Raw genomic sequence first — 17,960 nt, forward strand, 5'->3', positions numbered from 1 at the left:
TGTAAGTATTAAATTTTGAACCAGGCAACAATGTTTAATACTTTTTTCCATGCTTTGCTTATACAATACAATAAATATGAAACACATAAGTTTTATAAACAATGAAGTACCCATTACCTAATAAAACATATTTTATAATAATACAAAGTAATATAATTGATCAATAAAATTCAATATTGAAAATTATATATATACACATTATGTTAATAAATAATAATAAAAATATATAATATTAAATTAAATAATGGTTATAATAGATAAAAACAATTAAAACATAAAGTATAAAGATTAAATTCAAAATTTAAAAATGTTAAAAGCTTTCTGTATTTAGTTTAATAAAATATGCAATTTAAATATTTTTTCAAATATACTTTATATAAAATATAGTCATTGATATAACACTTTGAAAATTTGTTTAAAGTACTAACCTTAATATTTATTTTAATCATTTAGTTAGAAAAGTATATTATAAGAATGATAAATTAATTAAACGTAATTAACAAATTACATGTAATCAAAGAGAAGTTCACACATTAAATATAACTAATTCAATAACTGATCAAGGTAATTAATGTTTATAATGAAACCACAACAAATATTTTTTTTAAATGCAATAGTATTTATTTTTTTTTTCTTTAATAATAATTTAATACTAATTAGTTTAACATTAGTTTTCATTACTTTCTTAAAAATGGTTTAAAATTTACAAGAATTATTATTTTATTGATACATAATTTAGATTTATACAATATAATGATGTAGTATGTAAAAATCTAGAGATAATCAATCATTTTAAATAATATTTTGATAATTATTAGAAATATTCATATGGAATTTTCTTTAAATTGTTTTAAAAGTTGAAGCTAAGTATAAATCAAAATAATGTTAAAAGTAAAATAGTATTTAGTTGAGTACAGAACATTACATCCGAGATACTGTGTTGATGCCCAATAGCGTTAATCCTGTATTCATATACTCTGCTGTAATTTTACACAGTAATATTCTTCCAGTATACACTTTCTCAATTTCACCTAGAAAAAAAATAATATTAATAATAATTAATACTTTAAATACATTTTTATATTTATATATTTTAAATACACAATGGGAAAAAAAGTGGCTTTTAAATTAACTTACTAACACTTATAGTTTATACACACCATTATATATTTTAATGTGATTATCATTATTACAACTGTATAAATTATTTAAAATGCATATAAATAACATAATAGACAATTTGCAGATATAAATTAAAACAAAAAGGTAATTAAATAATTTTGGACTATAAGTATATCTAACTCAAATATTATAATAAAAATTAACAACAATAATTGGAAATGTAAAACATGAATAAGGTAACATTATTATTTGTTGTTAATATTTAAATGTGTTATGAAACAAAATATATCTAAGGCATAACTAGGAGATTCTGTTTATAAATTACATTTTTATATGATTGGTTCATAAACAATTTATGAACTTAAAAATTTCATTTAAAAAATATTGATTAGAATTAAAATTAGCACCATAATTTTTAAATACTAATAAATTCTTGAAATATTATGATTTAATGTTGACTATGTGTAAAAGATACAACTTAAAATTTTAAAATTTTAATAGAATTGAATAAATAAATTCAATCTATATCAACTTGTTTATAAAAAACTGCAATAAATTAAACCAATACAATAGTTCAATTTTAAATACATGCTAAGTAATCTAATAAAAATCTTTAGAAATATAAGATTAATTATAAAAAACTATGAATAACAGTAATGGACAGTAGTAGTGCTAGGATAATTAAAATAGGTTATTAAATTATTTAATATACATTGATAAAAGAATAGCAATAAATATACTTTCAAAATATTATATTAACTGTTAGATGGTTATAAGAATGTATAAAAGATTGATAGAATAAAAATATTTATGAATTGGGATTTGGACTCAGAAGTCTATTTGTTACTTCAATTATATTGAGAGAACGTTATAACTGCATGTATTGTCTCAGTCTTACTAATGTACTTACATCGTAGCAAATTTGCATTTAGCAAAACACATTTTGTGATGTTAGCTTTAATATTAGAGTAAATTTACCTATTATCAAATTTAAATGTAATAATATTATCTAGGAAATGTCATATGCTTGTATGGATATTATAATTTTAAAGTGAGTTATAGCTATGTAAAATATTAATATTCACTTTAAAAAGATATTTTCTAGATAATACTCTTACCATAAAATTTGATAATAGCTAAATTTACTGTAATATTAAAGCTAAAACCACATAATGTGTTCTGCTGAACACAAATTTGCTGATGCACGACGCACATAAGTAAGATAAGAGACAACACATGCAGGTATAACGTCCTCTTAAATATATAGTACAAAATTTAACCTAATTTATCATTGGAAATATTTGTATAAATAGTAATAATTAAAAATTTACCAGTTTGAGAATTTTTTTCAATACAATAACAATTGTCATAAAACTCATTAAATGTCGTAGCCACATCATAAAGGTATTCGCACAAATGATGGAGACAAAAATCTTCAGTGATTTTTGACAATACTTCAGAGAATCGTAACAAGGTCTACAAGAATAAATTTATAATTAAGTATATTATTTACTAATAAAAGAAAAAAAATGTAACAAAACACATTACCTTAGCTAATTTCCATTCTTTTTCGTGGTCTAGTGAAATAGGCTCATTTAAGTCTTGAGTATGAGTGCCCAAATTATTAATAATAGACCTTATTCTTGTAAGTGCGTATAACAAGTAAACAGCTGTATTTCCTTTGTCTTCCAACATTTTATCAAAAGAAAATATATAATCATGACTTCTATTGTGACATAAATCTGCATATTTAATACAGCCATAAGCAACAGCTGTTTCTGCTAGCTCTAATTCTTCATCTGTCAATACTTTGTCACGGCCTTTTTCTACTAGTTTATCTCTTGCTCTTTTTACACCTATAATGGCAAATTGTTTTATCAAAGAATTAAAACTAAAAACTAATTTAGCTTAATAAAAGTTTACCTTCATCTAAAAGACCAACTAGGCGAACAGTATCACCAGAACGGGTTTTAAACTTTTTCTTATCCTCACCCAAAACTACACCAAAACCAACAAAGTCCATAAGTACTTTAGATGGATCTAGAATACCACAGTGAATTGCACATTTTTTTAAAGTTTCAAAATGTACACTCTAAAAAAAAAAAAAAAAACAAATACTAAATCATAAAAAAAGTGTCAATTTATTAAAATGGTCATACCTGTCCAGAATCAGTAACATAAATAATGCGATCGGCCTTTTCTTCTTCAATTCTTTGTTTTAACGCTGCCATATCTGATGTATCATACGTAAATCCACCATCAGACTTTACTATGGTTAATGGTATTGAAGACTCTGGACTCCACATAATTTTTCTACCATCGTCATTCTCCAAAAATCCTAATTATATAAATATTAATAAATTGAATATAGTAATTTTGAGATATGTTGAGTTTTATTTTTAATTACATGCATTTCGGTAACTTGAGAAATTAATCATCCAAGATTTATAAACTTAACCATGTAAAATATAATATAATAAATAAATTTTATCTTAAAAATACCTTTGTTTTCCAGTTCTTTAACAACATTTTCCATTCGACTCTGGTAAAATGATTCACCTCTTTCAATGATGTTAATATTTAATCTTTTATATATTTTTTGAAATTCTAAAAAAAAAGTGTAAGTTATAAATAATATAATATTTATGTAAACATATATATAAATTGTTATAAGTGTAGGACCAATCTACTGATACTGGTAAATCATTTATTGTTTCATGTTTAACTCAGTATTAATATTCAATACATTCTTAAAAAATATTAAGATGGCATATTATTTACAAATTATTATTTTTGTATGATGATTTTTTAAACATTTTTATATTTTTAATAGATGTTAAAATGTATAGAAATATGTTTAAAAAGAATGATTAATGGTGACAGATTTCATACAATACAAGTAAGTTTATGGTATATATAACATACAACACTGGTATATCCTTATCTATGATTAAGTATTATAATATAGACACTACCTTCTCTTGATACATCGCAAATCAATTTCCAAGCTTGAACATGATCAGGTGACATACTTTGTAATTTTACAACACAGTCATATGCCCGTTTTTTGAACTCTGGATCACTATCAAAAAGTACTTTGGACTGTTTATAAAACTCTTGCAAATCGTTTATAGGAGGAGATACAGTCTTGTAATCAGGGAATTTGTCTTGAAGCAGAGCAATTAACATACCAAATTGCGTGCCCCAGTCCCCAATATGATTTAATCTCAATACATCATGACCAATAAATTCGAATACACGGCTTAAACTATCACCAATAATTGTTGACCTAAATTTACAAACAAAAATTAATGATGTTATAATAATTTAGTAGTTAATTATACCAACCTTAAATGACCAACATGCATTTCTTTAGCAACATTAGGCGATGAAAAGTCTATTATAACTCTTTGTGGATTAGTTAAAGGTTTTGGCTTCAATTTATTTTCCAGTACATACTGTAAAATTTCTCTTAGTTTATTACGACTTAACCATACGTTAATAAATCCTGGTCCAGAAACATCAACTTTTTCAATAATATCGCATTGTCCCAAACATTCTACTACTTTTTTAGCAACTGCATTAGGTGACACATTTTCTCCTGAAATATATTTTATTTATTTATATATTATTCATTAGCTGCAGAAATATTTATAATTTTTAATAAGATATATTATACTTCAATTTAAGAATTATATAATAGACCCAGATACTATGTAATAAAATTACATAATTCTTTATGCCTAATATACATATTAACAACATATTATATAGTACATTTTAAACCATTAACTTCTAAAAAAATCAACGAAAAAAGTAATTAGAATAGAATAATTATTACTAAGACTAGTTGAAATAGTGATTCAAATACTACCTTTTGCTTTCAATAGTTTACATATTTGCATTGATGCATTGCACTGGTAGTCAGCAAATTTACTACCAGCAGATACTGCAGGTTGACCAATGTCTTCTAAGGTTGGATATGCTTTTTTAATAGCATTTGAAAACAAACTGATTAATATAGAATGTAAATTAATCAAAGAGTGATCTTCAATATTTACTGAGTCCATATTTGATTTCTCATTTGATTCTTTAGCCACAGCCTATAAAGATAAACATTACAAGGCATTATAAGGTATTTATGTAAGTTAATAGGTTTTAAAATATTGATCAGTTTTTAATATAATAAAATAAAAGTAAATATGTATACTATTTATATACATAAAACTAAAATTTTAGTGTTTGGTACTTGCGCCAATTAATTAATTATACATAACTAAACATTTGTGTAACAAAAACAAAAATGTACTTACATGTCTATATTTTTATACCTTTACATTAAAACTGAGAAAAAAACATTGTAAGTATGTAAATCTAGTAAAAAACAAAAAGATTTAGAAGCGTGTTCTCATTCGTGTAAACAGATAGTATAAATTACATTTTTTTATTTTGCATCCATAGGAACTCAAACAAAAGTAATTTTTAGAAATATGTAAATACTAGTTAGTTTATGTTAAGATGATACCACACTTGTATGTGTTATCTCAATCTTAATAACATACAACATAGTAAAATAATGTTCAGCAGTTTCAAGTTAATTAGTAACCTCAAATATATATAATATCAATTATATCTTTTACTGTGTATTATATTATAAGTAATGATTAATTACTAATAATTAGTTTGGGCTTTTTAAACTAGGAAATTAATATAAATTATTATACTTCAAAAACGGTTCATGTGTTAAATTGTCTGTAAACTAATAGGTGAGTATTAGGTTTACTAATAAACTTGTAACCAACTTAATTAAAAGATTTAACTATATCTACTTATGTTTTTAAATAAATTTAACTAGACCAATGTTTACTATTATTAATAAATGTATACTCTAAAAATGTCTAGGTTTAATTTATTATGATTTGAATTAGATATCATGATTATAGATAACACAATAATTATTTTTGATTTAAGAAATTAACAGCAGTCAAAACACCTCATACATCTAAATACTTGTAGGTAAATATCTTAACTTTTATGATGGAAATATAATGGTATTAAAATATAGAATTTGAATTTGAAAAAAGTAACTTAACTAATTACCAAGGTAAAAGAGAATACATTTTCATGATTTAGGATTTTATGTGTTATTATTATTAATCAACTCTCATCAGAAATAATGTTTGGAAACAGTAGAATCTCGATTATCCATCCTACATTTAACCACTACTACTCACGCGTTGAAGCAAATTCTTAAAACCTTATATGCAAGCTGATTTATCTAAAACTTTCCGTCAATGTCCACTAAATAAGTGATATATTGTACATTTTATGGGTAAGATAAAGATAGTATATTACAATAAGGAAATACCTTTATATTGAAATGTCGGCTAGTTATTGAAAAATTATAAATAATATGTACGTTGTATGTTTAAAATAATTATGTTTGTTTCTCGTTAAATCTTCTTTGAGATTATCTATCAGGCTCTAGTAACGAGATTAGCAATTAATCGAGGTTCTACTGTAATTTAGAGTTAAAAAATACATATTGTGATCTTTGGTTCAAAATATAAATATACCTATGTGGCTATGTATATCTTTTTATTAATAAATGCAAATATATACATGTAAATTATTACATATATTATAATATGTTATAACGGACCCGTCACGAACAGTGGCGTATTGTCATCAGAAATGTTTGGAACAGTACTAAGAGAAGTCTTGATGTCACTCTAATAATGTTTACTCTAATAATATTTACCAAGCAAATGTACTAACCTCTTTTAAAAACTTCAACCTATATCTGAGTTTTTGGTTTTGAGTTTCCAACGCCTGTCGTTCATTTTCCTTCTCCTCTTTCAAATCCTCCAGTTGTTCAATATCCTTGATTAACTGAGGAATCGTGTCGAGTATAGCATCCATAGTTAAATTAATACTGAACACCGTCAAAAACAATAAAATAAATTACTGTAAAATCACGTGCCAAAGTAAATAACGCGAACGTCGCGAACGCCGATGATAATCAACTAGAAGAAACAGATGATAACGAATGATGACATAAATGAATGTTTATCATTATCAGTGTTATCAATATTACTTGCGATAACGGAATCTTCACAATCAATTTATAAATTAAAATCGCGATTTAAATACAGACAGACAATTGTTGCTAATGTTACTATTCGCTAAATTAATTTTCATCAAATAAACCTATATCAGTATTAATTTTATAAGTAATTTATTTATGAACCATTTATTGAGATTCAAATATTTGACTAATTGTCTAATTGTATTTTATCATTTTACAATTTTTTATACAACCTCTACAAAATGATATAATATGTGTTCAAGTATTGTAAATATTTTAAGAAATAAAAATAAAATGTTTTTATTCATCAATAAACAGTAGCACGCTCAGGAGGGGGGGTTATGGTTGTATCTGCTCATTAACTTTTTTTTACCGACTTTCAGAAAACAATTTGTTAGATATTAGAGCTGTTATAAAGTTATTACTTAAGAACAATACTCAATATAAATGTCTTCATAAGCTATATTTGATTTTAGATCACCATAATTCATTTAAATGTATTATTACTTATAACATATTCCCCATTCCCATTGAAAATTCCCGGGTACGCCACTATCAAAAAATTATGTAAATTATGTTTCTAGAAGGTAAATTACCTGTAATAATTAAATTTATAATAATTGTAATTTTTATAGCTATTAATATTTATTATTTATATTAGACTTTAAAATGTAATATAGGTATAGTAATAGGTGTAACATTTTCAATAAGATTATTCACACTATTTCTTGCATGATTTAATAAATTAATGATTTATAGATTCTGGGCAAAGCAATGAATTTATTGATTTTACAATACAATATGATTATTTTCCTTGTTCTAAATAAAGTAGAAAAAATAATCTATAGTTGTTACTTTTAACTTTTAAGAGGTCAACATTCCTAGTGGCTAGTAGTTTTCAAAATAATAGAGAACTGGAAAGTTATACACAAAACAAATTTTTTATAAAACCGATTTTGATTTTTGTTATGATTCAAAATGTCCAAGTTTGGATGAAATTATATATTTATACGAATTGACATTTTCAAATGCAATATTTTTGGCAAAATTTAATTTAAACTGGGTAACGACGTACTAGCTTTTATTTATAGAAAATAAATTATGTATAATATACGTAATTATAATAAATCATTGCATACCTACGAAAAACGAGTCTGTCAGCCTTTATTATTTTATTATTAAGTATGTTTTATGATACATTTATATTGCTATTAAAGTATATTATTTTATTATTGGTATTATGATTCCATTTTGAAAAAAAAAACATTATTTTTATTATATTTTAAACCTATTTTTAATTATTATGATAAAATCGATTTTAAAAATGCCATTGCTTATAAAAAAATATATTAGATGGTACGAAAAAGTTTTAAGTTAAAGTTTTTGTTTGAGTATGTAATTTCATCCAAATTTAAATACTCCAATTACACAAAGGTCTATAATATAAAAATCGTTCTACTTGTGTAAAAAATTTCATATCTTATCTATAATGATTGGATATATTTTATACATTTTTAACGAGGTACAAAATAATTTGAAAAATTTTAAAAATCAAACTTTATGAAAATAAAAATGATTTATGATTATATATTTCTGATATTTTTGAATTGGTTTATGAGTAACTTGAGAAAAACCTGCATTAGTTACATTTCTTTAATCCAAATGCATTAATTACATTATATTATGCATTACATAATATTAGTGAAATACGTAAAATTAAAACTGATTATATGCGTTTATCAGTTTTAATATGGTCAGTGTATAAAAGTCGTTTTCATTTCATAAAATGGTCATCTTTTCATAAATCTTTTACGACATATTACATATGTCGTAGCTACTTCGTAAAAATATGACCATTTTATGAAATGAAAACGACTTTTATACACTGTGAAATACAAAATGGTAACTTTTTCATGAAATGGTCACTCCAATTCAACATCATTTAATTTTTTTCACAATGTAGTCGTGCATATTATTTAAAAAGTAACTAAATAATAATTAACTATTATAAGTACTTTGATGTATATTTATTATTTAAATTTAATATTACGTAACTAACATTTTTTTTTTGTTTTTATTTGTCAAGAATTATTAAAAATAGTAGTCAATAAGACATTTAAATATTTAATAATCGAAAGTTTTACATAATGTTAATAAAAACTCATCAGCGATATATCACGATGACTAGATTTTATTTAAAAAAAAACTTATGCAATAATATGTATATAATTTTAAATCTTAAAGATTTTTTAAATTAAATGTTAACACATATTTTTGTATGCAATTATAGTGTATATTCTCTAGTAATAATGTGTGAAACAAGTTTTAAGCAAACTCAATCTGTCTACAAAGTATAGGTTTATTAAAAAAAAAAAAAACACGAAAATTAGTTAATTAACTAATATAGTTCTAAATACTATAGGAAATAACTCTAAAATTAAATAACAAATAACAATCAAAATAGTAATACAATATAAATAAATTTAGGGTTGAGTATAATAAATATATAACCACGAAGGTACCTTAATCCTATATACCGGTCATTTCTGTAGGGTATACATAATGATTTGTTATTGATATTAGACTATTGCATTTTAATTAGGTACACATGTTAAAATATTAAATTACAGTTACACAAGAAGTGCCACATGTCTCTGATTGCTCTGAGTGAACAAAATGTCAATCTATTAGTATAAAATAGGGGTGGCCAAACTTTTTTTGGTCACGATCTACTAAAAATGTACTTCACCTTTGAGGATCGACTTCCATACATTTTTTTTTTATTATTGAATAACTATACCTAATTATTAAAAACATATAGAGCGCGTGGCCCTAAAAATAAATTCTAACATGATCGACTTTGAAATTGTTCGAGATAGTCCGGTCGATCGCGATCGACTGTTTGGCCGCCCCTGGTATATCTAAAGTATAGACATGGATATTATACTGAACATAATATTATTATGTTACATTTACATGAAAATATGATATTGAAACATCATAAAAACTTAACACATTTTAAAAATAATTATTTTAGTTATTAGTGAGCAGGTATAATTTGACTTAATATTATTTTGTATGTCGATACTTAATATTATACAATGATAACATATTTTGTACGTTTTAGAATGAGATCTGTTAAGAATGAAAGCTGAATTTTAAGATTTACTTATATAATTTCAATACATTTTGACATCAGCCAATATTTATCGTATCTGTAGCTCATGCTGATACCCAACCCTTATATTGTAATTTGTATAATTTCTATCTATATTAAATAAAATTTAATACTTTAATAACAAAATTAAATAACTTAAAGATCTATATAAAAAAAAAAAAAAATACATATATATTAAACAGTAGTGCGTAGGTTGTGTAGCTATTTGTGATTTTAACTTCCCAGTAAAATAACTTTTGTAAACAATCATAGTGTATTAGTGTTGAATAAATAATAAATAATATTATAATCAGTGCTTTAATTATATGGTGGGGGATGGAGCTATTCTACTAGTTATTTTTATTAACACGAAGAACGGGGTACCTTTTTTAAAAACAAATATTTTTGTATATATTATATACATATACATATAATATATTTTTGTAAATGTATATTTGTTCATTATTCTTGTACTTTTTGTTTCACAAAATATTATTGAACTCAATAATTTTAATCCAATTTAGCGAATTATATAATTTATTATTGCGTATCATGATATTGCGTAATAGCAATGAGATAATATGGTTTAAAATAATATAAATTAGGTAACACACATTTAATAAATTAAAATCATTTTCATTGCAAATGAATTACTATTGTTTAAAAATTGATAATTCAATAGTTGTAATTTTTCGTAAGTAATATTTAAGTATACTTATATATTAATATTAGGTATATTATTATTTATTTGATGATTTAAGGTTTAAGGCCAAGTTCAATCATTCCAAGGGAAGCGAATTTCGAGAGTCTAAGGAATCTACATTTTTTTTCAATTTTAGCACTGATTATAAGTCATCATAACAAATCGTGATGAAGACTTTTATGATTTATTTTATACGTACACAAATAATTGTCTGAGCTGGTACATCATATTTGTGGAAGGTATCAATTAAATAATCGATGGGTATATATAAATAAAACAATATATAGAAAACAAGCAGTAATTGAATAATCAAAAACAATTTCGATTTTATAGTATCAAATCGGCTGAATTTGGTTTTTTTTTGCAGCTTTCTTGTTTTGTTTCCACTCATCATTAATTTGGTATTGTGTAATAACCACGTACACAATTTTTTGACAAAATGTGGAAATTATTGTTTAAAGTGACGAATCGTGGCTATCTAAAAAAAGAAATCAATCCCCAAATAATCAAAAAAATTTAATACTTCCCAAAAATATCTTATAGGTATATTTAACACAATTCAACCAAGTGTAAGAACACTAAACGCTTTATCATGTGTGGTTAACAGGAATTAGTTGTTAAAATATTTTATAACTGAATTTGTATCATAATAAGCTAAAAAACAACTTAACGGCATTAATTTCCACGATATAGAAAAATTAGATATTTTAAAATAATTAATTTATAAACATTTGTTTGTTTTTGTTTAATAGATAACTAAACATAATATAGGTAATACATATTTGTTTACTAATAGTTATGCGTTAAAGAAATTAGTATATCTAGTGTTACATGTCATTTAACAGCGACAAATATAATGACGTTGTTGAGGGTTAACTGTTAATTAAATTAAAACGATTTTCACCGTTGTGAAGGTATTAATTACCTTCTTGAAATCACCCTTGTTAAATAGCTATATCATAAAGGTATATCAAATTCAAAATCAATTTCACTGTAATCAACATATTTTTAGTATTAATATTTTATTTTATTATAGCTTAATATATATACCTATATATTATTTGTCTATCTATCTATATTTTTATCTATTGTATATAAATGAATATATTAATAAATGATTGTGGATTAGTTAGTACTCGGTAATCTTGGAAACTAAAAACGCTGTCGAAGTCATATTCACGTATTAAATGCGGTTGATGTTCAAATTAGTTATTGTTTAATTAAGTTTTAGATGCCACAAAAAAAAAAAAAAAAAATTGAAAATTCTTTAAGAGCAAATCAATGTTTGCCGAGCCATTTAGGGTATAAAAATCTAAAATAATATACTTATGAGTAAAAAATAGTCAACCATAATAATATTACCAGTTATAATAATATTGTCTATTAATACTTTATTATTAGGAATAAAATGTACCTATGCTATGCATAGGTAGTTAAATTTTGTTTTGCGTCATCCTTTTAAAAATTTGGTTTTTAATGGCCTCATAACGATTCAACAGTAATTTTTATTACGATGATTCCATGTTTTAAATTTTTAACTCTTTTTAACAGTTAACGTGCTTATAATTTTTTTTGTAAAATTTCGTGAAATAAATACCTACGTATCTTAATCATTTGCAATACATTTATGCGTGTTAAAAAAATAATCATCTAACAAAAAATACTTGTTATATTGTTATATTACCGTATGTATTTAAACGAAAGTAGTACATATAAAACATTATAGAAGCTGTGTTATTTTAATTCTCTTCTAATACTATTCCAACTTTATAAAAATCAGTAATTTTGTCTTAAATATAGTATTTTCTGTAAAAATTAAAAATGCTATGGATTTTATATAGAATTAAAAATAACTAAAATTGTATGTATCTAATAAAAAGTAACTTAATTCAATTTATTTTAAAGTAAAGTATTTCCCTTTCACTTTATGATGATTCGAAAATTATCGGTGAATTCACTGATTATATTTTTATTGCATATTTGGTATTTTAATATATTATGCTTTAATAAAATTAAATGAATATTTTATGTTATAATGTTTTATAATACATCTAAATCCCAGCTCTATTTATTAAATAAATTAGTGTTCTTACGCAACAAATATATGTGCAATGTACAATATATATGTTTAAATAATATTAATTCAAATGCATACCATCAAATTTTGAATGCCTTTTATGTCAAATTTGAAAACGGATATAACCGGTATAGACAAAAGCTCTTCAAATTAATTTTTACTAGTCTATAAAATCTAATGTATGCACTGATGTCAAACACGTACTAGAAATAAATAAAAATATTTTCTAATAATAATTCAAATCAAGTATAAATTTTTACTAGTGTATAATGATTAATGACTAATGAATAATAACCAACTACTTACTACACTAATTAATTAATTAATTATGAAGTGCTCAACAAGTGAAAGTGGATAAAAATGTAAAATTGTTAAAAATAACCGCGTAAAAGATAATAATAAGTGAAACAGCGCAGCAACTAACAGTCGAACGCAGCAGGCAGCTGATAGCGACTGCAGGTGGTAACCGAAGTACAAAATACGAACGGTTTTGGTACTGAACGATATACTATGGTGAGATGAACGGAAGGGTGAGTATATGAAGGGTCCTGCTGGATGAGATCGATAAACCAACATTTCACCCGCGGAATTACTGATGGTGCCAATATACGGGGGAGGGAAAGGGTTGAGGGAGTTCCTGACTCCTGTTATAGTGTTATAATTAAATTTAGTTTATTATAATAAAATGAACTTTGATTACTACAAACCAAAAATTAATGTGGAAAATTTGCTATTTTCAATTAACAATTACTTACCTTTGTACTGCACCTATATTCATTGTGCTCTATAATAATTGATAATGAAAAAGTAGTGCTTAATTTTGAATCAATATAAAAATAGAATATAGAATAATTTTGTTGAATAGTTTTGTGTGTACGTTTTATGCTCTATAACAGTGGTCCCCAAACTATTTTTTTCGCTGTGCAGAAATTCAGCAGTGGTGCCCTGCTGTAAATACCACGAAAGACAGAACAAAAAAAAAAAAATTCTATAAATTTTAAATTATTTATTATGAGCCGTAGACCTCGGTGCCCTTAGGAAGTGCTCGCGGTGCAGTTTGGGAACCGCTGTTCTATTATGACGTGTTTTACTGCATGAGCAACAAGTGTTATAGTACATTAAATAAGGCGCAACAATCATGAATAATAGGTTAAAAGATTTTTTAAAAGTGCAACACGTTGCTCCTAAAGTCATAAAACACGGCTTAGCGCCTGTGCAATTTAAAACCTAGGAGTATTACAGTTGAGTTCTCACTTCTCTGACCCTTTTGTTGTTTTGTGTGATAGTCAAAAAACACTTAAGTATCCTTAAAAAGGAGCATCTATTTTCTTTCTAATTTTTATAAATAAGATTAGTATTATACGTAGTACTGATAAGTTAAAACATATTTATATGATTTATACCTTAGAGTTGTATTTATATATTTTCGTCATAAATAATCGGTTACTATTTTTATGATGCTTTATTATTTAATATGATTTGAAAAGAATTTGAATTGTTTTGATTACTAATTATTATTATGAAGTACCTACTTATAGTTAATAGTTGCATAAAATATTAGATAGGTACTTATACATGTATGTATTATATAAATATAATACATTACATTATAATATTATTATTATTATTATTTTATGACATTTTAGACTTAAATCTAATCAACGTTAATTGGTTTGAAAGGTTTTACCCAAAAATACTGTTCAATATAGTCAAAAGTATTCAACACACAAAAATGTTTAAATCATCAATAAAAAAGATAAATAACATTTTTTAAATGATGTAAGTATAGTAAGCTTATGTGTGCGTTAAATTCGAAAAAATCACTATTTAAGAACTATTTAGGAACAATTGCTGGTTTGTTAAAATATTAAAAAATTCAACCTGTAAAATAAAATACAATGTAATACACTCACGCTAATCATGATGCAAGGGAGTAGAAACGTTGGCGCGTGGCGTTGGTCGACAACCCCTCATCTGGTGGAGTATGTGGGGTGGTGTTGGCCAGGAACGTAGGGTGTTTGACGGGGACTGATTTCACCTGTTGCTACTACTCAAACTATATTATATATGTATAAATATAATGTATTTATACATAATAAAGTACACTTTTCTTTACAGAGATTTATAACAATCGGATGGTAGTCGCTACTATAGCAACCAATCTAACACTATGTATAAGTACTGGCGTCTGGCAGTGGTGTAGATATAAATGCATCTGATATAAATTTTATCGGTGATATAAATAATATAATTTATTTTTGTTCACTATTTGTTAAATCGTACAAATCGTCAGACACGTAAATAACTATATAGGTATTAAATAATATTATCGCATAGACAAGTGGTATTTACGACAACATGGACAACACGACTACAATTGGAAAGAGGAATAACCGTTGGCTGAATATCCGTTTCTCATTTTTCTATATTGGTTTACAGTATACTTAATTATTCTATTCAGAAATATTATGTTAATGCGTTTTATCAAACAGTTTTTCGTTATTGTACTCGTAACTATAATTATTATGTCTGTGCACGAATATCTTTACAATTATTTATTATTTCTCAGTCCAATGACTGTAGTTGAGTCAACTGAGTTGACGTTATTGGATGTATTAATAAAACTGTGGTTGGGACATTAATATGGTTGTTTGTTTGTGTACTTAATCACCGTTGAAACTTGTAATTATAGGCTTAAATTACCAGTGTCGAGGGTGACTCAGCAATCAGCATACTAAATTTCAGAACTAGATCTTTATTTTGAGATAGCTGTGTACGGCATTATGCTGAAAAATATTGAAATACATTTAAATTAGCTTTCCTGAACAATCACACATTTAAACACAGATCCATTTGGTTCCAAGCCCACGCATTGTCTATAAGCATATACCTTATACTAATAGACTGGCTTTGCTTAGAAAGCCTAGATTAAATAGGTTCTCTAGCTTTGCCTATAGAGTAGCTGCAGCTGTAGTAGTAACCGGTCAGGCATACTGCAGTAATGTACAGTATAATAACATCACTATATACAATTCAGTGTTGTCATTGTGTATAATACTAATAATATTAATTATTGTGCAGTCACAAGTCACACACGAAAAGCGCCCTTTATCTATGGCCGTTTTACGTGTAGGTGGTAGGTACTAATAGTCTATTATTATAAGATCTATGGCTATAAGACATAATTCAGATAACATTTATTTCTGTATTGATTATCATTCTATTTTTTATAGTATTTAGTTATATGCTAATATACAAAATTATGTGAAATTTTCTAAATATATTTTGATTTATTATTAGGTATTGTTCTTAACAGGTAATATTAAACATTTTTTTTCTATTTATGTCAGACATATTCTCACATAAATAAATGTGGAAATTCTTATAAGCCTATGCTTATAATATTTTATTGTTAAAGATTTTTCATAATTCATTATCATTTAAAACTAATCAGTCTAATTTTACAATAAAATTTGTTACTAACTGAAAAATTATTTTTCAAAAAAAAAAAAGTGAAATCTGTTAAATATTTTATTGTTTTTTGATTTTTTAATCTAAAAATCTAACCTGATAAAATCTATAAAATTATAATAATTTAAAACTTAAATTAAAATATTAAAAATATGTTTCTTAAATTATAGATCCAGTGATGTAGAGACATTAAAGATAGAATGTAAAATCTATCAAAGAAAAGTTAACTGCAGATTATTTCAAGATTTTGAACGTATTAAGAAAAGGAAGTTATAGAAAAATATATCAGGTTCGGAAGAAGACTGATAATGATACAAATCAAGTTTTTGCTATGAAAGTCTTACGTAAGCCTACAATCGTCAGAAATTTCAAGGATATAGCTCATACCAAAGCAGAACGAAATATATTTGAAGCTTTTAAGGTTCAAGTTCAATTTTGCTTTTTACAATATTTTTATGGCTGTACAGAAATCAGTTTACAAAATATCCAATACTTTTTTGGTAGAAAGAACAAATGTTTTCCTGTTCCACCAAGGACGTCTATATATAGTAAATACCACCAACTTAAGTGTTAACAGATTCTATAATTTTTAAATATACTTCATTTTTTTCTTTTGTAAGTTTTGTTTTGATTTCAAGTAAAAAAGTTTCTAATGTAGTTGTATCGTATGTAACTTCTTTTAAATAATCATTAGGCATATCACATTTTGTATTTTCACGATTTGGTTTAGGACGTTTATACAGTTCTAAATTTGTATTATTTAATGTTAATAATATATTCTCTATTGATATTAAAGTTTCAATGTAAAAAATATCATAATTGAATTAGATATTCTTATCATTTTTTTTGTATTCTATATGGGTAATATGTGATCAAAAAAAATGTCACGACATTTGACAATGTCAATGTCAGATATTATTTTGTTGGTAAAAAAAAAGTTTAATATTTATATTTTTACAATTTGATTTCTTAAAATTTAAAACACAGCACTACATAATAAAAAATGATACCTATATAAGTATGAAGTATGAAATAATTTATGAAATCTTTTTTCAAAACTAAATAGTAATACAGAACTCTATAGTATCGTACTTATAAAAGTCTATGCTAAAACAAAATTTTTACCATGATTCTTTGATCAATGTCAAGGAGCTTAGAAACAACTCATTATAAGAATTATAATTACAATGAACTTATGTAAAAAAGTAGATGGCTGCACTAATATTTTTTCGTGCAAATATTTTTTGAAACTATCATTTTATCTTAAAGTAAAATTAATATATATAATATATATACGCGTATTCGACGTATGAACTTCCAAGTGAAAGGATGTTCAACAACT

General features: G+C 24.7%; 1 protein-coding gene and 1 long non-coding RNA gene across 2 annotated transcripts; one reads left to right on the forward strand and one right to left on the reverse strand.

The window, feature by feature from the left end:
* Positions 1 to 596: 596 nt before the first annotated feature.
* LOC114129963 (arginine--tRNA ligase, cytoplasmic) lies at positions 597 to 7,150 on the reverse strand. Its single transcript, XM_027994835.2, has 10 exons — positions 6,901 to 7,150; positions 4,997 to 5,225; positions 4,471 to 4,723; positions 4,098 to 4,411; positions 3,625 to 3,729; positions 3,282 to 3,460; positions 3,046 to 3,214; positions 2,671 to 2,978; positions 2,454 to 2,598; positions 597 to 1,031 (listed from the first exon to the last, which is right to left on the reverse strand). The coding sequence occupies exons 1-10, from the start codon at positions 7,042 to 7,044 to the stop codon at positions 922 to 924; spliced, it is 1,956 nt and encodes a 651-aa protein (XP_027850636.2). The 5' UTR covers positions 7,045 to 7,150; the 3' UTR covers positions 597 to 921.
* A 9,183-nt stretch (positions 7,151 to 16,333) lies between these two features.
* On the forward strand, positions 16,334 to 17,237 carry LOC126552917 (uncharacterized). The gene is made up of 2 exons (XR_007606383.1): positions 16,334 to 16,463; positions 16,789 to 17,237. It is a non-coding gene; the product is annotated as an uncharacterized LOC126552917 (long non-coding RNA).
* The last annotated feature ends 723 nt before the right edge of the window (positions 17,238 to 17,960 follow it).

Source organism: Aphis gossypii, chromosome X, assembly GCF_020184175.1.
Source record: "Aphis gossypii isolate Hap1 chromosome X, ASM2018417v2, whole genome shotgun sequence".
In the NCBI taxonomy this organism is placed as follows: Eukaryota; Metazoa; Arthropoda; class Insecta; order Hemiptera; family Aphididae; genus Aphis; species Aphis gossypii.

What these genes read in the sequence shown, in the direction of transcription:
- LOC114129963 (XM_027994835.2), bottom strand. Translation starts at nt 7,044, where the DNA reads ATGGATGCTATACTCGACACGATTCCTCAGTTAATCAAGGATATTGAA. An exon ending in GGTTGAAGTTTTTAAAAGAG is followed by an intron (nt 5,226 to 6,900) that starts GTTAGTACATTT and finishes TTATCTTTATAG; the next exon opens with GCTGTGGCTAAAGAATCAAA. An exon ending in ATGCATGTTGGTCATTTAAG is followed by an intron (nt 4,412 to 4,470) that starts GTTGGTATAATT and finishes TTGTAAATTTAG; the next exon opens with GTCAACAATTATTGGTGATA.